A 22,687-nucleotide genomic window follows, 5' to 3' on the forward strand; every position below is an offset into this window, starting at 1 on the left:
ACCCCTGGGAACTCCAACTAGCACTACTAGAACCAGCATGCCCTCCTAATACTGGCTCATTCATGCATACACTCCTTCATGTGGTGCAGGGGATGTGCAGCCTATAGCTATAAAGCATTGCCCCATACCATCTGCAGCCACCGCTACAGTCCCTGTGCGGCGTGCGGGCCCAGGTAAGAGGGAGGGAGGAGGGGAGAGGAGGCGCCGGAACGATTTAATGTTGATTCCCTCCAACATAAAATCATGGGCAACATCTCCACTTCTATAAACTTTAGTAAATATATCACCAGGAGTCAGAGCAGGACAAATGGTCCAGTTAACAATGGGCAGCTTAGGGCCTGATTCATCATGGATCGCTAGTGCGATCACAGCTCTGTAATCGCACGCAGGTCTGCTGCAAAAATATGCTGATTGCAATCGCAATGCTGTCGCACTGCCAACATAGAGACGCCCACTGCCTCCCAGTACCGCTATCTCACATCTTTAATACTTTGCAAACCTTCACAAACATCGGTAACAGAGTACCATCAGTCCCTCACGCAGAATTACAGCAGCCCTGACCTTACTTAGAAATTGATAACTTTGTTGCAAGCAGTGAGTACTCAAACCATATATGCCGATGTTTCACTCCCTCCTTCCGGGAGGGAGCTGTCGGGCTTTCTCGGCGGGGGGCAGGTCGCGGCGAAAAGGGGGTGTGGCCCGGCAGTGGCGTGCATTTTGGGGCGGAGCATGGGGGCGTGTCATCGCGATCGCGTCATCGCGGCTCTGCCTCCTCTTTGCAATGCCGGTTTTAAAGGCATTGTGAGGCAGAGGGCTGGGACGTGATGACGCGATTCAGCGCGAATCGCGTCACTGGCCCCTCCGCTGCCGGGATTTTTATAGTAAGTGCAGGGGGGGGCGGACGTGTCGCTGATCGTGGGAGGCTTGCCTGCTTTCCCGGGAGGTCAGGAGCGGCACCCGATTTTCGGGAGGCTCCCGACCAAATCGGGAGGGTAGGCAAGTATGACTCAAACTACATATGCAATCACAATGTCTAATTTATGCACGCCCATGCAACAGCATATAAACGGTCAGGCACACCTGCGTTTCTCTGACCACCCCCACATCACCACTGCCTGTCAATCACTCTGCGAAGGCTCTGCGTGGTTTCCGAGATCGCAGTGCGATTGCAGTGGTGCCTTTGCGCATGTGCACTGCGATGCAAATGCATGCTCAATACACGACAATCATCCAATTGCAAGCGATGTTGCGATCCCTAAAGAATTAGGCCCTTAGTTCACAACATCAGTGGCAGGAGTCAGTAATGGGTGAGCAATGTATTTTGTAGGAGAGTCCAGAAGCTTAAACTCCTTCCTAACACTTGTAGAGCCTGCATAGCTCCGTTTTACAAAAACCCCAGATCTCCTTCACAAATCACTTTCTAAGCAGCAAAATAGTCCCCCTAAGCTGTCTTTGTCAGTTTAGCAGGCAAAAAATAATACCTTATAGGTCATTGCCCCAAGTTTTCATCCTAATTTCCCCAAATAATCAATATCTACATTGTGTAAAGGCCCTCATACATCAGCAATTGATTGCAGCAATTGTGCAATTTGCAATCGATTGTGTATAAAAATCTTTCCCTTTTTCAATCGATTGCAGAGATACCACAATCGATTGAAAAAGGGAAAGATTTTTATACACAATCAATTGCAAATTGCACGATTGCTGCAATCAATTGCTGATGTATGGGGGCCTTTAGAAGTACCATTTGTGTATAAAATTAGAATGTAATCCCCACTCCCAGCAATCAATTAACCCAGTGGAACCCAAATTCAGTCCTCAAGGCACCGTAATAGTCCAGGTTTTAAGGATATATATGATTGAGCACAGGTGAATGAATTAGTACATCAGTTATTTTGATTTAACCATTTGTGCTCAGCCATGGACATCCTTAAAACCTGGACTGTTTGGGTGGCTGGAGGACTTTGTTTGGGAACCACTGTATTAACCTGATCTGCAGCACCCCAGATACAGCAAATTGTTTGTTGTGGGTTCCATGGGTATGGGGCCTTGAGCTCGGCAGAGGTCCCCGTCTTCCTTTTCTCTATGTACACAGGGGCACATGTGCAGTGAACCACCACACTGATATGTTATCACATGACATTATATGCAAAGTCATGCTGATGTCACCTGGTGTCCTGTTTCAAAATAACCTGCCCTCCACCAAACATAAGATTTATGTGCAGTACTAGAAACCATGAAACAGCTGGTGTTCATTTATTACAAGACATTACATCAACACACACTAATGCTTTGAAGTGATTTCTCTCTCATGAATTATATGTCCCTAGATACTGTCATCCTAATACGGCTTGTGTTACTGCTTCTCTCTATACTGTGGTCCTCTGGCCATTGTTTGACACCCAAGCTTAGTCCCTGGTAATTGGGCATCACTTAATACAATGCTGCTAATGGATATCTGCTTCGAAAGAAGAACATAAAAAGTCATCCATTTATTATAATGATATAATGTAAAATAGTGGTTGCTCATGATGCACCTAATAGTTTTCACAGGTTCTTGTAAAGGGAGGGGTTTACCTTCAGGTGAGTTTGCTCTCAACTTAAATATATTTATGTATATGCTGTTATCATGTGGCACTACCGTATGCAATTCTATGACCCAGAGTGGGTGCTATTATCATGTAGCGTTAGGGACGCCCGTACAGAGGAGTCTTGAGGTGGCACCGCGCTTAACCATGTATTTGCAAATATATGCAACATAGTCCTCTGACTTTCTATTACTATTTTATACATTTTGCTGGTTTTTTGCAGCGTGCTGGAGGGATTTTTTTTCTAGTTTATAATGATATAATTAAAGAACCAGAATTGTGTGGCCTTTTCTAAATATGAAAAAAATCTAAATGATCCCATTCACAAAAGCTGTTAGCAGTTTTCATACATTCCATTTAATAAAAATGTACAGTACACAAAAAAATACAAACAAAATAAAACTATAAGCAGAAATACAGTCCAGATTTGTACCATACAGAATAGTTCTTTACAACCTTAGTACATACATATTAGTGCAAACAAGTACATACTATAGTTTGTCCTCTCCAATTTGAGCTATGTGACATCACTGGTTCTGCCACTGCATATGAGTCAACCAGCCAAAATGTCCTCGCACCACCTCATGCTCAGTTGGGTGCACTCCCATTTACTTTGCATAAAATATGCAAATTTGTGCCAAGAAAAGAAAGTATACGCCTACATCCATACATCCATATGCAGATTTGGTATAGCCGCCTCTTTTCAGCTGATTGCAGATTCACCTCTGAAGCTACTTTAAGCTTTCTTCATTGTTCATGCATATGTTTCATTATTTTGTGGGTGTATTTTACAATTATTTATTTGCAACTTTCAATTGAACATGAGAAGGAAGATCATAGCCGTTGTATTATAGAGGGTTATCTTATTAAAATGAAACCGAATGTGGTTTTTGCTAAACTTTTCCTGTTCTGTGACCTGCTTGGGTGTAATCTATCTGGATGTTAGAATGTCTCACTTAAGCTGGGTACACACCTAAAGATTTTCTGTCCAACCATCCAACTAGTTGATTGGTTGGAATGAAAATCTGGTAAGGAATGAAAATCTGGTAAGGAATGAAAATCTGGTAAGGCATGAAAGCAAATGACAATCAGCAATCTGCTCCCAAACACCAGAAAATGGACAAAAATTTCATCTGTTTTCTGGCATTTAGGAGCAAATTGCTGATCATCAGTTACTCCCATACATTACCAGATTTTCATTCCAACCAATCAACTAATGGGATGGTTGGACCGAAAATCTTTGTGTGTACCCAGCTTTACACATGATGTACTGTATACCTATGCAATTCCTGGATGCATACTGTGATGCTGAGTCAGCAGCTAAGTATAAATACGCTGTATTTCCATGCAGCTAGAGCATATTATTTGTCGCATATGTAAATAACTCAGCATAAGCCCCAAGACTGCAAGTCTGTCTGTCACCGTATAGAAGCACCTCCGCCCCAACATGGTAACCTGCTGCAGAGGAGTTAAATAGACCATGATGAATGTATTTAGTTAAGCATAATAAACCCTATTTTGTGTGTATCATTCTGCTGAGTAGTACACATATGACATATGTTAATGTCATATAGTGGCTTTACCGTCCATTTAAGTACCTTCCTTCTAACAGGCAGTCTCTCTGTTGTGCAGTACTCATCATCCCAGAAGATGTAAAGAATCATGTCTTTTAGCTAACATCTTGTTACGCTACTAATCAGGAAGAAAGCTATTGAGGGTGGTGTTATCGCCATCGTTCTCCTCTACATTGGCAGCAAATGTCTTCAGTCTTTTAGGTTTTGCTTTGCTCTGCTGGTCACTGTCTGGCAGCAGAGAAGAGATACACCTCATTTCTGTGTAGTTGGCTGTGTAACGCCTGTGTTTTTGCTTCAGAGCGGAAATTTTGGCAGCAAGTGCGATTGTAGTGACAATGAAGACAGTGCACACGACAGCAAGAATTAGAATAGTAAACATGCATTGTTTCATTAGAGATTGGATATGTATCATATCTTCCGAAGCTGTAGTCATGCGTGGTTTTGTTACCACTGCTGGTGAGGAGACAGAGGAAACTGGGATCCATTCACTCGTGCTATTACGTCCTGTTGCTACACTATTTAAGGTCACACCTGGTGTAGATGGAGTGTCCTCTGACCGTTGCTGATTGGTACTAGTCTGTATGCTGCTTGTGTGTTGATTATCTGTTGATTGGACTTGAATAACTGTGGTGACTATATTAGGTTTACTACTTGTGAAAATAGATATTTCTTCAGATTTGGTGGGAATCAACGTAGGGTCAGGGATTGATGTTTTTATTAAATCTGTCCCTAATTTATCTACCTGTGTTGTTTCTGCTTCCTCAAGCTTCTCTCCAGCTCCTTTTGTTGTTTGGTCTAGATCAGTTAAAGGGGTGGTCTCATCTATACCAAGAAATGCCATGGTCTGAGTCTCACTGAGTGGTGTGCTAATTGCCTCCTGAATATGGGGGGTGCTATCAGAGGATTCAATCAGTGGTGATTCTGAGACCATTTCAGCAGTGATAGTTGACGACGTGGCATCTTTCATTTCTCTTTTCATGCGGTCAAATATGGGGTATGCTTCATCCAATCTGATCGGTGTTTCCCAATCCAACTGGTATTTTATGACAAGGGGAGCACTGTTTGCTTTTCCTAATAACTTATCCATATGATCAGCCAAAGGGGATTTATCAATAAGCGGGAGCATGAAAGCAATTGCAGGGAAGAATGATGTATAAATCAGTAGGAATGTGGTTGATGAAGGAGACATCATGCCTGTAACATGGATTTAAAGAATAAGTAAGTACAAAATAGTCATTTGTATTACTACTACTACTACATTACTTACTTACTACTTAGTTAAGGTGTCCAGATAGATGTCAGTGGGGGATATGTATCAAGCCTTGGAATCAGATTCTGTGATTTTTCCGCCAAAGCCTGAACAATGACAGTTAGAGGTTGATTGGTTGGTACTTTATCTCTCTCCAAAGCATGATACATCTCCCCCAGTGTCACAAACTCAACTACTCATACGATGTCACATGACAAAAAGTTACTATAAACAAACTTAACGTAGCTCCTGGGAGCAGTAGAAATAGTAATATACAGTAAGTAAAAGACATAACTGAAATAAATGTGGGAGATAAATATTTGAACTCAAGATATTCAAAATGTGATATATTTGATATAGAGAAACAATATTCCTGTGTGCTGAACACTTCTCAATTCCTGTTCTGCAAAATCTATAAATCTATAATAATACAGTCAGCAGTAGAAAAATAAGTAAATAACTTACCGTACTTGCAAGTATTTATCTAACGTACATATACAATGAAATGCCTATTTGTTGTTTATTTTATCATTTAGTATGTAACAAGATGCTATTTAAAACATGGATTAACTTTTATGTTAGTTATACTTTTTTTTTATAGATAAATGGTCAGTTTTAGTAAGTCTTCTTAATGAAATGTGACATACTATACAAAATCTAACTTAAACTAACTGAAAAACATGAGGTGTGAATTGGAACGGAAGTGAAAACAGAAGCTTAGAATATATGAAAAGGTGAGGGATATGAGAGGATGCACATTCTATGGGCTCTATTTATTAACATTATTTTTACTAAAATAAACACTTTTTTTTCACATTTTTTTTAGTTTCACATAAATTTACTAAAGGGCAATTGGAGAAGAATGTGTAAAATTCTACTCCAAATCATAATTATTACATATTTTTAGTAAGCGAATCACATTTCCCATAATTGTAATAGGAAATGTGATCTTCCCTTATTTACTAAAAATAAAATGTGAAAAAATACCGGGCGGGAAGTCCTGTGATAATAACGCCACCTGGAGATGGCGTTACCGAGAGTTTCCCCTGGTATCCCAACTCCTGCTCTGCTCTAAACAGCGGCGGATCCTACCATTATCTCCTGGTGTCCACTGCTGAACAGGCCAATGTGTGCATATGTGAGACTGAGATCCTGCACATATGCACAGCTCAACAAGCAGTCTTCTAGGGACTATTATAGCAAGGGAGTGGCTGCCCATTAGAAGTGCTCTCTCTGCTCATTGCAGTCTGCACTGGCAATCCCATGGGTAGAAAACACCTCCCCGTGGGACTGCCTGTCCAGCTGTGATTAGCAAGGAGTGCTTCCAATGGGAACTCACTGCCACTGATGGGAGGTGGTGAATTTTACTGCAGCCCCTATGTAAAATTTGCCACTGGATGTGTACATTTATCTGATATTATCTGTTGGCAGGGGCGTATCTACCCATTGGCCAGGATGGCACTCGCCAGGGGCGCCGGCCAAAGGGGGGTCGCCGTCCGGCAGTGCCACCAGCAGCCAATGGGTGGACTACCCCGCTAGTCCCCAGGGCCCCAAGTGTAGGGCAGACCGCAGTGATAGATGTCTGCCCTACATAGTAACAAACACACATAGCCGCCAGCTCCGTCTTCAGGCTCCCCCCACAGCGAGTGATGGGAGAGACGTCATGACGTCTCTCATCCCATAGTGCAGAGCGAGAGCGGACCCAGAGGAGTGGACAGCGGCGGTCGTCAGCAGGAGCGGGGATCAGGTAAGTTGCTTTTTTTGGGGGGCACAGCATAGTGGGGGAGTGTGGCTACTAGGGGGCACTGTATAGGGGGTGGCCGCTACTGGGGGCACATTATTGGGGGGGGATGGACGCTACTGAGGGCACTGTATTGTGGGGGCTGCTACTGGGGGAATGTTATGGAGGGGATGGACACCACTGGGGGCACTGTATTGTGGGGGGCCGCTACTGGGGGCACGTTATGGGGGGATGGCCACTACTGGGGGCACTGTATAGGGGGGACTACTACTGGGGACAATGCATAGGGGGGACTACTACCGGGGACAATGCATAAGGGGGACTACTATTGTGGGCACTGCATACGGGGACTGCTACTGGGGGCACTGTGTATGGAGGACTACTACTGGGGGCACTGTATATGGGGGACTACTACTGGGGGCACTGTATAGGGGGACTACTACTGGGGGCACTGTATAGAAGGACTACTACTGGGGGCACTGTATAGGGGACTATTACTGGGAGCACTGTATAGGGGGCCACTACTACTGGGGGCATTGTATAGGGGACTACTACTGGGAGCACTCTATAGGGGGACTACTACTGGGGCATTGTATGGGGTACTACTAATGGGGGAACTGTATAGGGGGACTACTACTGGGGGAACTGTATATGGGGGACTACTACTGGGGGCACTGTATAGGGGGACTACTACTGGGGGCACTGTATAGGGGGACTACTACTGGGGGCACTGTAAATGGGGAACTGCTACTGGGGGCACTGTATATGGGGGACTACTACTGGAGGCACTGTATAGGAGGACTACTACTAGGTGCACTGCATAGGGTTGAGTACTACTGGGGGAACTGCATAGAGGGGACTACTACTGGGGGCACTGTATAGGGGGACTACTACTGGGGGGCACTGTATAGGGGGGACTACTACTGGGGGGCACTTGCTGAAATTATGGGGGGCGCTAGTCCATTACCTTGCCAGGGGCGCTCAGATCCCTAGATACACCCCTGTCTGTTGGGAGCGCTAAAGGGCTGGTGCAAATATACGCTATGATTTTGATGACTGTCAGTAGCACTATCTAGCTGCTTTTTATTTGCTGATTGCGTACAGACCTTCATAACTAGTAATTAATTATTTAGTGTTGCGGCTATATAATATGAAGTTGCGGATACCTTACTTAATTAATATTTAAATGATATGGGCAGCACGGAAGGTGTAATAATTAGCATTACTGCCTCGCAGCACTAAGGTTTTGGGTTCAATTCCCAACACAACCCTAACTGTGTGGAGTTTGTATATGCTCCCCATGCTTGTGTCTTTTCCTATGGACATTAAAAGTGCAACTGCGGACGACTTTAAATGGACACCAGATTGCATACAAGAGCCCTGACCATGTGATTCCAATCAGACACTCTGACAAGGATATGTTATTTAAAAATTAATGAAAACCTTCATAATATTAATAATATTAATATCACACAGCCACATCACATTATTCACTTACCAAACCCTACTGGTTGAAAATGTGTATTTTGTTATGTTACAGCCTTATTCCAAAATGAAATAAATTCATTTTTGTCCTCAAAAGTCTACACACAATACCCCATAATGACAACATGTAAAACGTTTTTTTGAGATTTTTGCAAATTTAATAAAAAAACAACAACTAAGAAATCACATGTACATAAGTATTCACAGCCTTTGCTCAGTACTTTGTTGATGCACCTTTGGCAGCAATTACAGCCTCAAGTCTTTTTGAATATGATGCCACAAACTTGGCACACCTATCTTTGGGCAGTTTCGCCCATTCTCTTTTCAGCACCTCTCAAGCTCCATCAGGTTGGATGGGAAGCGTTGGTGCACAGCCATTTTCAGATCTCTCCAGAGATGTTCAATCGGATTCAGGTCTGGGCTGTGGCTGGGCCACTCAAGGACATTCCCAGAGTTGTCCTGAAGCCACTCTTTTGATATCTTGGCTGTGTGCTTAGGGTCGTTGTCCTGCTGAAAGATGAACCGTCGCCCCAGTCTGAGGCCAAGAGCACTCTGGAGCAGGTTTTCATCCAGGATGTCTCTGTACATTGCTACATTCATCTTTCCCTCTATCCTGACTAGTCTCCCAGTTCCTGCCACTTAAAAACATCCCCACAGCATTATGCTGCCACCACCATGCTTCACTGTAGGGATGGTATTGGCCTGGTGATGAGCGGTGCCTGGTTTCCGCCAAACAGAACACCTGGCATTCACGCCAAAGAGTTGAATCTTTGTCTCATCAGACCAGAGAATTTTGTTTCTCATGGTCTGAGAGTCCTTCAGGTGCATTTTGGCAAACTCCAGTCGGGCTGCCATGTGCTTTTTACAAAGGAGTGGCTTCCGTCTGGCCACTCTACCATACAGGCCTGATTGGTGGATTGCTACAGAAATGGTTGTCCTTCTGGAAGGTTCTTCTCTCTCCACAGAGGAATGCTGTAGCTGTGACAGAGTGACCATCGGGTTCTTGGTCACCTCCCTGACCAGGGCCCTTCTCCCACGATCGCTCAGTTTAGACGGCCGGCCAACTCTAGGAAGAGTCCTGGTGGTTCTGAACTTCTTCCATTTACGGATGATGGAGGCCACTGTGCTTTTTGGGACCTTCAAAGCAGCAGATATTTTTCTGTACCCTTCCCCAGATTTGTGCCTCGAGACAATCCTGTCTCGGAGGTCTACAGACAATTCCTTGGACTTCATGCTTGGTTTGTGCTCTGACCTGCACTGTCAAGTGTGGGACCTTATATAGACAGGTATATGCCTTTCAAAATCATGTCCAAACAACTGAATCTACCACAGGTAGACTCCAATTAAGCTGTAGGAACATCTCAAGGATGATCAGTAGAAACAGGATGCACCTGAGTTCAATTTTGAGCTTCATGGCAAAGGCTCTAAATACTTATGTACATGTGATTTCTTAGTTTTTTTTTTTAATATAAAATTTGCAAAAATCTCAAAAAAACTTTTTACACATTGTCATTATGGGGTATTGTGTGTAGAATTTTGAGGACAAAAATGAATTTAATCCATTTTGGAATAAGGCTGTAACATAACAAAATGTGGAAAAAGTGAAGTGCTGTGAATACTTTCCGGATGCAGTGTATATAAAAAGTAAATGGCAGTGTATTACCTTGAATGTTCAATGTCAAATTGGAGCTCGATATAGTAAATGCCAGTCAGTGACACCCACATTATTAAGCAACCTCACTGCACCACCACTTGTCCTACTCTCGTTCAGGAAATGATGCCTGCTACTTCTGATGCTTGTGAAATTGTCACTAGTGTTGTTTGTGAAATTGGTCAAACACAAAAAACCATTTACACTGAAATGCAGGGTGACAGGAGTAACTCAGCGCCTTTGGTTACCAAAGCAACAGTAATAAAATTAAACATTGTTCTAAATAAGACTTGGATATAAATGTCATGAATAAAACTTTATTTAAAAAAAAAAAAAAGAACAGGAACTCCAATTATAAAGGGAACTCAAAAACTGATGAGATATACTGGAAGGACTTTAAAAGTTATCTTTAAATATTATTGACTGCGATGCTAATATAAATGCCTTAACTGCGTTCCAACACAAATTAAGCCCTGACCTACACATATTTAGCATAGCAATTACACATTGTCACATTCTCATTACACACATTGCATATTCAGTATATAATACATAAAGAAACAAAGGATAACTTTTAATAGTTACAATTATTCTTAATATTCCATGGAGGTAAATGTAGAAGTAGTCCTACAACTGAGGCCAGATTATAAAGCATGGGCCTAGACACCTAACAATTGCTTTTCCATAATGGATATCAGCAACTCCCACTACTGTAAGTGGAAACTACCTTCCTTAAAATTGATGTTTTAGGTTCTATTTGGATTATACAACATTAAAAATGAAGTGACACACTCACTTCTTACCATAAAAATAATCTTGCTTGCTGCCAAGTGGACGCTTTAACTTTGAGGATGATCCGATCCTTTCTCATCCAGAAGCATTTCAGAGCTGCAGCCTTTAAACAACGTACCTGAGCAAGACAGGAAACCTAGAGGAGGGTGCGGAGTCTTTAATATATAAGGAAGGACAGGACCGCAGGCTGTGGTTTCTAGAGAGGCGGGGGAGAGAGAAAGATAGACTGTGCTAAAGAGAGATACAGAAAGATTACAGTTTAAGAAAAAGAGTTGTATAGATGGAAGAGATTAGACAAGGCAGAAGCAAAGTTTTGGTGAGTACAAAACTAAATTGTGTTATCACCCTTGCTATAAACCAATTATTAGTACAAGCAGGGTGGATAGTCGGAAATATGACTGATTATCGGGACACAACTATGCAGACATGACATTACATGTAAAAACTTACTGCTTGCAGGCAAAGTCTGTTTAACCCTAGAAAGACATTTTGTTCCTCAGTGAAATTCTAATCTTAAACTAATCGTTACAACACTTTACATAATGGGTAAACTGAAGGAAGTCAATGAGAGGGAAAGCTCATTTTGCTAAATGATTGGTTTACAAACTGCATTTGCTGATAATCAAAATTCACATTATTTTCAAGTATGCACAATTATTTTTTAGAATGTAAACATAGGGCCTGATTCAGCATGGATTGCATTCGCAACAGCGTATGCAGATCGACCGATTGATGCGCACTGCGCATGCACTGCGTGTGCGTGGCAATCGCACTGCGATTATAGACGCACTGTGGAATCCATTCCAGAGTGAGTGACAGGGGTTGCGCTTCTGGGGGTGGTGATGGGGGAGTGGTTGCAGAAACGCAGGTGTGCCTGTCTGTTTGAATGCTGTTGCATGGACGTGTATAAATTTGCCAATGCAATTGCCTATGCAGCTTGAGTACTCACTGCGTGCGATGAGACTTCTGAGACAGGTCAGACCTGCTGTAATTGTGCGTCAAGGACCGATGTTCTCCAATGTTATCAATGTATACAAAGGACCAGGGCCGTAGGGAGGGTGGTTCAGCTGGTGCCTCCACACAGGGTGGAATCCTCTAGCGGCACCGGCCGCGAACTGCCCAGCTCAGGAAAGGTCTGCAGGAAGAGACCTGCAGTGCTGCACGGCGCACACCAGAAATGCCGCCCTCCACCCACCTTCCAGACGAAAAGGTAAGCGCTCAAGGGGGAGGAGGGGGGCAGGGTTGAGCGAGAGGGCCGGCAGTGCAGCACATGGCGCACTGCCGTCCTGCTACAGCGCTGCAAAGCAAAGGACTGCAAGGTATTACGGATGTGAGAAGGCAGTAGTGGGTGTCTCTATGCTGGCTGAGCTGCGGCAGACATTAGCATATTTCGCAGCTGCATTGCGTGTGATTACGTAGTTGCCCATAGTCCAGCTGAAATTAATTTAGTTTTTTTTTCTTTAACGCAGTAGGCCTCTATGCAAAAGTGATATTTGAACCCCCTTCTCCCCAATTATTCCCAGACAAAAAAATAATTAAACACCAGTCTAGACCCCACAAGCATCTCCCAATTTGTGCCCCACATGCCACCTCCTTACTTTCTCGTCATCTTCTTAGCCTGTTGTGCATTCCCTAGCAACACACCAAATACCTGGAGAAATCACATGTTGTGGTGATGTCACAGTGGAAAAAAATGACCGCAGGGGAGAACAAGGACATTGCGGAATGCCGTTCTTGCGCAAATTGACCTTCCTTGACATCAATCCCAGTCCTGATTTCACAGGATTGCCATTGTGTAAAGCAATTGATACATAAAACATAGAACATACCTAAAGCCTCCCAGAGGCTTTCAGCCATGTACTGAAAACCACTAGAGCTCTTCCTGACCTCCTGGGCTTTGGAGACCATGGTAATGAACAATATTTTGTCCTTGGAGTGTCAACTTTGTAATTAAAGTGGTCTCAGTATAATGGATACAGGGCCTGATTCAGACCTGCTTGCAAGCGCATTGCGCTCGCAAGCGGGTCGATGGTGGCCCAGTGCGCACGCGCGAGCCCCGGAGCTCACTACAAAAGGGGCGGCTGTCGATGTTGATCGACAGCTCGCCCCATTTTATAGGCGGGGGGGTGGCTTCACAAACTGAGGCGTTCCCATGCGAACGCCTGCCGTTTGTGGGCGGCCTCACGGACATCACCAGTGATGTCAGTGAGAGAGCTTCCGGCTCTATTTGAGCCAGAAGCTCTCTGGGGCTTGCGGCCACGAGACCCTACCACAAGGGTCTCGTCGCAAGCCCGATGGTCGCGATGGTCTTGACCATTGCGACCATCATCATGGCCACTCGCAATAGCTGTGGGTGGTAACCCACAGCTATGCGAGCGGCCAAGAGGCCGCAACTAATAAAACCTGCGCCCGCCCTGATTCAGAGCGAGCGCTTGCTTTTTGCGAGTGCCTCTGAATCAGGCCCACAGTTCCTTAAGTGTCTTGCCCATTACATCAATCAGAAAAACATGACATACATAAGTTTTCAAAAAAACTTAACAATAAATGACACCCGAAATCCTGGCACACCACTTTAATAAGTACAGAATAAAATCTTTCTACATCCATCTTAGTCCAAATGGGAATTTAAAAGAAAACAAACACAACACAAATGCTCCGCACCACTAAATGATCAAAGCAAGGAGTCTCCAAGGTCTCTATGGATATGGCTTTTGTCGTCCTGGAAGAAAGGACTCCCGGCAGGAAAGATATACTGCACCATGGGGAAAGATGGCCCCAACTCTCTCTCTTTCTAAGGGAGTAACTGCACCCAAACAATCCCAGAAAATGTGCCCCACGTCATGGAACCACAAGAAGTTGAACCCACCACTGTCTGAATCACACATGCGCAGTACGACTCAGACATGTGCAGTGGCAAAAAAAATCCCTCCATTTGTGAGAACATCAGTATTGCGTACAGCTCTGACTGAATCAGGCCCTATGAGGTCCTGCTTTGTGGAGTATTGATGGAAACTTGGGTCTCGTTCCACAGGTTAAAATGTATATACAAATGATTTGTTTTGGCTTGCAAAGTAAAGAAAATATATCACAAACCTGGAGTATTTTCTTCTGCACACTCTCCCTATTGTTGGTGATTGCTCAGAGGTCTATGTGGACATCAGCTCAGACACTGTTGTTCATTAAACATTAGCAAAATTAGCTGTTTGGTTTCTGAAGCTCTTGCTAAAGAATTCTCTCAGGTCTTCTCTTTTGGTTGCACACTTTTTGTGCTAGTGATTAAATTAAGGCATCACTTTAAGTATATATCTAAATAGTTTGTAATTAGAGAGTTGGGATAGGAAATAGTTAAATTATATATTTTTTTCATAAATGAACAGTAAAATGGTGTTTCCTTTGAACAGAATAATGGAGACATTGCAAAGGATGTGTGTTTACTGTTTACACAACACTTCTGGTGAATGCTATAGTTATCTGACTCATTCTGTAACAAGATATTACAGCGCTCATAAGTAATTATATCAGCACTGCCCTCAACACACAGGCCTGTAACATATATCTTCCATGAATTTCCTATTACTCACACGCACATATCCCAAGCTTTTCCAGCTGCATTATTTCTGGTAGTTTATCATGCAGCATCCTCTAGTCTTACAGGCAATGACCACAGGGACAATGGCTTCTGCTCAGATGACTCTGGCATGTATAGAATCAGGTTTACTTTGTTTCTAAATTAACCCACAACAATAAAATCAGGTACTAGTGTACAATGGTGTGGAAACTGAACCTGTTTTCATCATGTACTGTATGTTCTGAACTGAAACATGAAATCCTGTTCTTGTCTTGTTTGGGCCTGACGGGCATTTTCCGCTGGTGCCAGAAGGGGGAAGGGGGGCACCAGCAGCTCGGCCTCAATCCTGAATCAAACTACTGTAGCACCACTCCCGAGGCTCACTTGCGTGCCCCCGACCCTCTCACATAATGCTCAGGCTCTGTGTGTGACACACTGGGAGCCACACATGCTATTCACTCTTCACTGCACCTGGGGAGAAGGAGAGGGACACACTGTGGGCCTGATTCTGTGTCAGACGCATCTGCGGCCACTTTTCCGTGCGGCCGTGGTAGCCTGCTCACTTCCATATACTAATGCGAGAATCAGCCCGTGTATAATAAAAATCAGTGCGTGGAAGCCTATCCTGCCCACTGTTTTTATGTCCACACGCTGATTTGGATGTAATGGAGTTTGATGTCAGGCATTGTCCCAGGTTGTACTACATGGATGGCCTGCCTCTTCTAGAAAGTTGCAGCTGACATCCACTCCTTCTTTGCATTTCGTGATGAACTTACACTTTCTGATAGTATCCTCCTTTGTGGTCAAAGATTCATCATCCCTCATGTGCTCCAAGGTTGATAGGCACAACAGATCCATCAAGGACACCCTGGCTGTGAAGCAATGAAATGAAGGATACTCTTTACTGGCCCTCTATGTCTAGTGACATTGAACATGTGGGGGTAAATTTACTAAAGTGAGAGTTTTTAGAAGTGAGTTTGAAAAGTGATGTTGCCCATAGCAACCAATCAGATTTTACTTACCATTTAACTAGCACCTTCTAGAAGATAATCGCAAGAATCTGATTGGTTGCTATAGGCAACATCACTTTTAAAACTCACTTCTAAAAACTCTCACTTTAGTAAATTTACCCTGTGGGCTCTACTTGCGCCCCTTGTAATCCTCTTTGGGCTTATCATGCCAAAGAGTCTCTGACTTAGGGCCGTATTCAATTAGCGGCGAAAATGTCAGTTTTTTTCACCATAGGCGAAAACGGATGTTTTTGACCAAAAAACGGTGATATTTTCGCAAAAAAACAGGCGAAAACTCAATTGGCGAAAAAAAACTGGAGAAAAGTTTTCTCCATCCCAGACCAGGGAAAAAAATGAAAAATCTCTATTTTTGGCTAAAAATGTGGGGATTTCATTCAGAATCCTTTGAAACAAAACCACCCCCCCACCCATTGATAAATTATCCCAAAAAAATTTCGTAAGTTGCGCACTTTGGCAAAAAGCTCAATTTTGGCCAAAAACAAAACAAAAACGTTGAAAATGGTTTTAATGTATTGGGTCTGATTTTTTGGGGGGGCGGTATGAATGTGTGAAGTGTTTTAAACATCGCACGCGGTCGCAGCAGGCATTTTTACGACATGAAAATATACTTGCAGCCATTTTAATGTACCCCCAATTTACGTGGAACAATAATTTCCTGAAACAAAAATTGCTTTCTATCATTTTCAGCTTTTTTGATAAATTTTTTTACCAAAAATTGCGCTGTCATTTTTCACCAAAGTGCACAGCTTACAAATTTTTTGGGGGTCCATTTATCATTAGGGGGGTGTCCAAAGGGTTCTGAAAGAAATCTCCACACTTTTAGCCTAAAATAGGGATTTTGCATTTTTTTCTTCACCTGGTCTGGGATGGAGAAACCTTTTCTCCATTCTTGTTTTTGCCAAATGCGTTTTCACCTTTTTTGGGTGAAAAACGGCCGTTTTTGCCAATGGCGAAAAATATGGCCGTTTTCGCCGCTGATTGAATACGGCCCTTAGCATGAGATTCCTGACCTTCCCTGATGCATGATCGTTACTAATGGTGGTTGATTCATACTGAAAGTGGTTTGAAATGCACCAACTGTCTATGTACTGTATACCCAGCACTTCTATTATTGTATAATATAGTCTTGACAGTGATTTTATGTGACAAGCTTATGTTTTGCACTCTGCATTTGTTTGCCTATGCCTAGCTGCCTTTTACCATGTGACAGGTCAAAAGGCTGAATGCTCCATTTAAGGTAGTGGAGACTTAACACAGGAGCTGTGTTAAGTCTCCACTACCTTACAGGCTTATGGGGTCTATTTACTAAGCAGTGTTAGGAGACAGAGTGAAAAATGATAAGAAAGTGATAAGGTGCCAGCCAATCAGCTCCCAACTGTCATTCTTCAAACACAGCCTGTGAGATGACAGTTGGGAGCTGACTGGCTGGCACCTTATCACTTTCTTATCACTTTTCACTCTGTCTCCTAACACTGCTTAGTAAATAGACCACTATATCTTCTTACCGCACATCCTATCTCTATTTTATTTGCTCCCACAAGTACAGTGATCTACTCTGCAGAACTACAGCCATATATAGACAATCATTCCAGTCTGTATTAATAAAAGGTGGAAATTTCCAGAAATCTCATTGTCTGTGGATTAAGAGATGGATGGTTTAGCTATCTAAATAGTTACACACTCCTTACGTGTAATGAAGGTCAGAATAGTCCAGTTCAGCAATAATAAACAAGTTGAAGAGGCACGTTGTGCCCAGCATTCCACAACAGCTTTTCATGAGGAATGAGTTCCAGGACTTCAAGCATACTACCAGAAGTCCTCATTATCCACCGTACAAAGGTTTGGCTGAAAGAGTAATCCACTCTGCCAAACACTTATTGGAAAAGTACATTCAAACTGGTTTCTACTTGTTCATGGAATACCCATAGGGATGGACGTTCATTACTTGCCTAACGTCTGCTCTTCAGATGTACCTATACTCTCATCCCCGTGCTTAAACCTAAACTGCAACCACATGCTGAGAATGACATTCAAGATGCCTATCCAGAACACAGCTCAAAACCAGTCATGACAAGTCCCCTCACCAGCTGAGCCATCTATATCCTGGTCAGGCAGTTGCATACAGGCCCATGATGGATTTGACAAACTGGGCACTGTGCAAGGGTTCCAACCTATTGTACAGTGTAGCAGGGCTGAACGGAATATTATTTGGATTTTATTGTAACAATGATGGCAATGCTGACACTAAAATAGAATAACAGGGGAATGTGTAGTCGCAAAACAATTGCTGTACATACACATTGCGCAATGGTCAGGGTCGTTGAGAGTCGTGCCGGGCCTGGGAGCGTGACCTAATAGTGAGAGATGTGGCCACGCCCCCTTAGGATTAAAAAATGCCGAAGATGATTTTACCGCTGTGCGTTGGGGAGGGGGGCACTGTGAGCCCCTCAGCGCGGCACAAGGCCAGGGGGGCAGCGATCAGTGTGATCGCTCCCCACCACAGGCATAGGAGACTGCTGCGGCTGCTGCTCAGCAGCCATGAGAAGTCTCCACTGCAGCCCAGTACACAGCAGCTGGGCTGCTGTGTGGTAAGAGGAAGGGAGGGGAGCGGCGCCGGACTACTGTATGGTCCTGCAGAATGGCCGTGGGAACTAAGACACCGCAGCCATATTTCTTATATATGGGATCGCAGTCGCACGCTGTGACACACCTCTAAAATGGTCATAGCATGCCTGCGTTCTCTGCGGCCACTCCCAATGACCTCCCCAAAACACTCCCTGCCTGTCAATCACATTGTAAATAGTTGCTGCGAGCGACTACGGTAATGTATGTTGACACAAGCGCAGTGTTATTTAGATGCATGCATAGATTGCCGATTATCGCTCAACTGTGAAAACATTGGCATAGCGTACAACTATAGAACAAAAATGGTGCAACAAACCAAAAAAGCGCTCCCCACTTCACATGTATATAAATAGGACACCAATGTGTTTGCACACACAAATATATGGACAATAATCACCAAATGCAATGGTGCTTAGTAACTCCAAGTCTTGAGTCTCCACTGTTAGGCCTCCATAATGAGGTTCTGTTCAGTCTCCCTTATGACAATACCATACACATGGAGGGATATAAAGAAAAAGTGGAATAATAGTGCAGTATGCCTCAAAAAACGATAGTTTTAATAACAGGTTTGCACTTACAATAAATAGATGTATAAAAAGCATATAACAATTTCCATATGCAAGACAGCATCCAGCCACCGTCAGCGTGTAGACATCAAACCCAGGTGTAGCAAGGAAACAGTGAGACCGCCACTCCGGATATAGCGATCCACTAGGGTGAAGTCCACATAGATAGGCTGCTGATGCTGCAATGAATTCAGAAGGTGAGCCCTGCTTAACGCGTTTCGGACAAAAGGTCCTTCGTCAGAAGCGTTGCATGCTCACCCTGATTCTTCTTTAAATACCCTGTAAACAATTAACTCATGTGGTTCCACTTAGCGCAAGCCAGCGGATGTCAGAAGACATGTTCGTGCGTGTAGCCCCGGGAACCAGAGGTGACTAACCCGAGTGCGTTCCACCGCACCCGGAAGTCCTGCGTTCCAATGGTCTAACCCACGTGGTTCCACTAGCCGCAAACCGGAGGATGTAAAGACACATATCCATACTTGCTAACCTTGACGCCGGAGGTCACTAACCCGAGTGCGTTCCACTGCACCCGGAAGTCCTGCGTTCCAAAGGTACCCGACCCCAGTCCTCCTCAATTAGGGCAATCAAATGAATAAAATCTTTATTGTTCTTAAACATTGCTGGTTTGTCCGCATTAAGTCCACACAAGATTATACCACATGAAAGACAAAAATAAACAAATAAATACATATTATATAACAACAATGAATGAATACAATAGCACCAAAATGAATAAGTGCAAATGTACAAAATATAGCAGCAGATAAATAACAAAGGTGTAAAAAAGGGAATTTTATATAGCAGCAAATATGTAGGATAGAGGTCACTATCTCTCCGTTAAAAGTATATACTTAATTTATTTATTTATAAAATTATTTATGTCACCCACAGCTTAGCGAGCGGCCAGGAGGCAGTTTGTTTTTTAAAAAAGCGGCCGCCCTGATTCAGAGCGAGCGCTCGCTTTTTGCGAGCAGCTCTGAATCAGGGCCACAGTGCACACATAATGGATGTACAAGATCCAGCTAGGAATGTATGGGGCAGCAGACAAATGGGAGCACACACCTGTGTGTATGCATACAGTAGTGGCAGTGGAGTATGCACACACTGGCACATGGTCTATAAATACAGTGGTATAGTGGTGGTGGTGGTGCAGTGGAGCTTGCAGAGTCACTGGCCTCTGTTCTGTAACGCCATCTATCTTCATTATGGAGACTCTCAGGGGCATGTCTTCTCATTATGGAGGATGGAGCTGAAGACGTGTCGTATGGCCGCGTATGCGCAGAAGCGCACAAGGGTTGATGGCCATGCCTTCGGCAGTCTAGGGTCCATGTGCTGCCGGAGAGAGACAGCAGGGGGTGCTGTCTCTCAACAAATATCACTAGCATGCACCCCCCTACCAGTCTAAACAAATACAAAAAAAAAAACGGATTTTTTTTTTTCAGGGGGCGAGGGGGAATTACATTAGAGTAAGAGGACCAGTAACAAGATGTATTTATGAGAGGGAAAATTGTTAGGGTGTGGCTAAATTCCTTTCAGGGATGTATAACCCTGCATACATTTCAGCAGTTTTCCTAACTGGTTCCTCAATCTTAAATAAAACTCAGCTGTACATCACTAAGCCATTGTATTCATACAGATTCAGGTCACTGAAAGCATAGCTAGAATTGTCATTCTGTACAAAATATCCGTAATGAAAGTGCTAGGCTGAAACCACTTCAACTTTATCACTTCCATATTCTTTTTAAACATTCACATCCACCAAAAGAAGGTTTAGACCTAATTAAGTGCCGCACACATTGCTAAAGAGCGTTGTTTTTGCTACTGCGCATGGACGAAAATCCCTAAAAACTCCTGTGGTGCATGTGTTACACAGTGTACGCACAAAGGCGCTGTTGTGATTGGGATGCAATAATTACAAGGGGGGGGGGAGAGAAGAAAAGAACTCTCATATTTTTGGGGGCACACTTAGTAGTTAATGTAAAATCTAACTTTTATTAAATTATGTTTAAAAATGACACGCCAATACTAAGACAAACAACATGAAAATAGACAGATATAAAATTTGTAGGCGATAATACAGCAAATATTGATAAATTATCCAAGTTTCAATACTTAGTGATTAAAGCAGCAGTCGTTCACAGTCTATATACACAGGAACTAATTGTATATATTGTATATATGGCATCCATAGTATAGTTTAGAAAAAATAGACGTCCTAAATTAATGAATTAATTATATGTCACTAAACATACTAGTACTTGATGCTAATGTATATTGTACCAGCATCCCCTGCAGCCAGCATAGAATAATAACACATTATCTGTGCAAAGAGAAACAAATAAACCAGTACTATGCGTTTTCATTAAGTGATCTACAATCATCTGTTGATTTCCACAGATGTTCATATACTATAGATAGAGCAATTAGTTATCACACTCCAGTGTGTGCAATATGTGATATGGGGTCCAGACAGATTTGGAGGTGACAAGAGGAAATTATAAGTGTCTGTCAGAGTATATAAGGTGTATATAATGTGTCACACAGAGGCAGTGGCAAATAATTTGAGATGATATCAAAAAATATTAAACAAAGCCACAGCGTGACGCATTTACTATAGAACACCGTCCATCATTGCCAGCGTTCAAACACATGTAGTACATTCAATGTTGGTATTGAACATTAATTAAAATGAATGTAATTAAGGAATCAGCAGGGAAAAACATATACTGTATATGAAAAAATGATGGTAGGAGGAAAAAGGGGGATAATGAATCACAAAAATAAAGGAAAGCTACTCCCTCGTAACACATCTAATGGGCAGCTGCTGCTTGCTATGTGACATGCATCAATACAGCAGGTGAGCGTACCCCCAGGCAGTCATAGAATGTGAATGAGTGTCACGGGCATCTGCTTTTGCGACATAGGTCTTAGTGGGCTCTGTTAGTACAGCGCAGAGCCCTCCCAGGTCACCGACTCAATGAGAGTGTCCCAGGAAGAGACAATAGTATAGAAATAAAGTAGTGCACACACACTCAATGGACGAAATGGGGGTATGCGCAGTGGTGCCCCTTATGCAGTGCCCCCAGTGGTAGTGTCCCTTATGCAGAGCCCACAGTATTAGTGCCCTTTATACAATGCGCCCTGTAGTAACGCCCCCTGTTGTAATGCCCCCTATAGTGAAGCAGCTACACACAGGAAAATAAAAACAAACACATTTAACTAAAGCCCCGCTCCCGCTGCCTCCGGCTCATCGGAACTATGGGAGAGACGTCATGATGCCTCTCCCATAGTGCACTGCACACTGCTGGAGCTGGAAGCCAGAGCTCAGGAGTGAGCCCCGGCCTCCCGCTGGTGCTGCTGGGAGGGAGCCGGGCACCTGCTGGTAAGTACATTTCAGCGGACGCCATGCAAATAAAGCCTCCCTGCGGCGGCGGGCTGAAGTGGGCCGGAGCAGGCAGAACTGGTTCAGTCTTCCATTCCATTCATACATCTTAAATCTGCATATGCCATAGGGCTCGTGCAAGATTTGATGGTGCAACCGATGGTGGCATCTAGAGACAAACCCGGTGGTAGTACAGTGTGTACGCTCATAGTGGCAGTCTCAGTCCTTGCACGAATGTACACCAGGGAACGGCTTTGTAGTGGCATTTGAAAAAAGTTGCAGACAGGCGATCGCCATAAAACATAGCCGCATCCACACCTGCGTCCACCTCTGGATCAGGCCCCTTCTCACCAGTCATTTAATGGATATAGTGATGATATCCTGGAGATAAACTGAATAGTTATTCACACAGAGAACTATAATGTCGGTTATTCT

General features: G+C 43.5%; 1 protein-coding gene across 2 annotated transcripts; it reads right to left on the reverse strand.

Moving 5' to 3' along the window:
• Positions 1-2,926: 2,926 nt before the first annotated feature.
• Positions 2,927-11,383, reverse strand: SELPLG (selectin P ligand). 2 transcript variants are annotated; one of them, XM_088457244.1, is made up of 2 exons: positions 11,092-11,383; positions 2,927-5,356 (listed from the first exon to the last, which is right to left on the reverse strand). In XM_088457244.1, exon 2 carries the CDS (start codon positions 5,352-5,354, stop codon positions 4,281-4,283), a length of 1,074 nt encoding a protein of 357 aa, XP_088313370.1. In that variant the 5' UTR covers positions 5,355-5,356; positions 11,092-11,383; the 3' UTR covers positions 2,927-4,280. The 2 variants fall into 2 exon arrangements, with proteins under 2 accessions (XP_088313370.1, XP_088313371.1); XM_088457245.1 differs by lacking the exon at positions 11,092-11,383 and adding an exon at positions 5,434-5,515.
• Positions 11,384-22,687: the final 11,304 nt, after the last annotated feature.

The sequence above is a fragment of the Taudactylus pleione genome, unplaced genomic scaffold (genome assembly GCF_031769625.1).
Source record: "Taudactylus pleione unplaced genomic scaffold, aTauple2 ptg000749l, whole genome shotgun sequence".
NCBI lineage: Eukaryota > Metazoa > Chordata > Amphibia > Anura > Myobatrachidae > Taudactylus > Taudactylus pleione.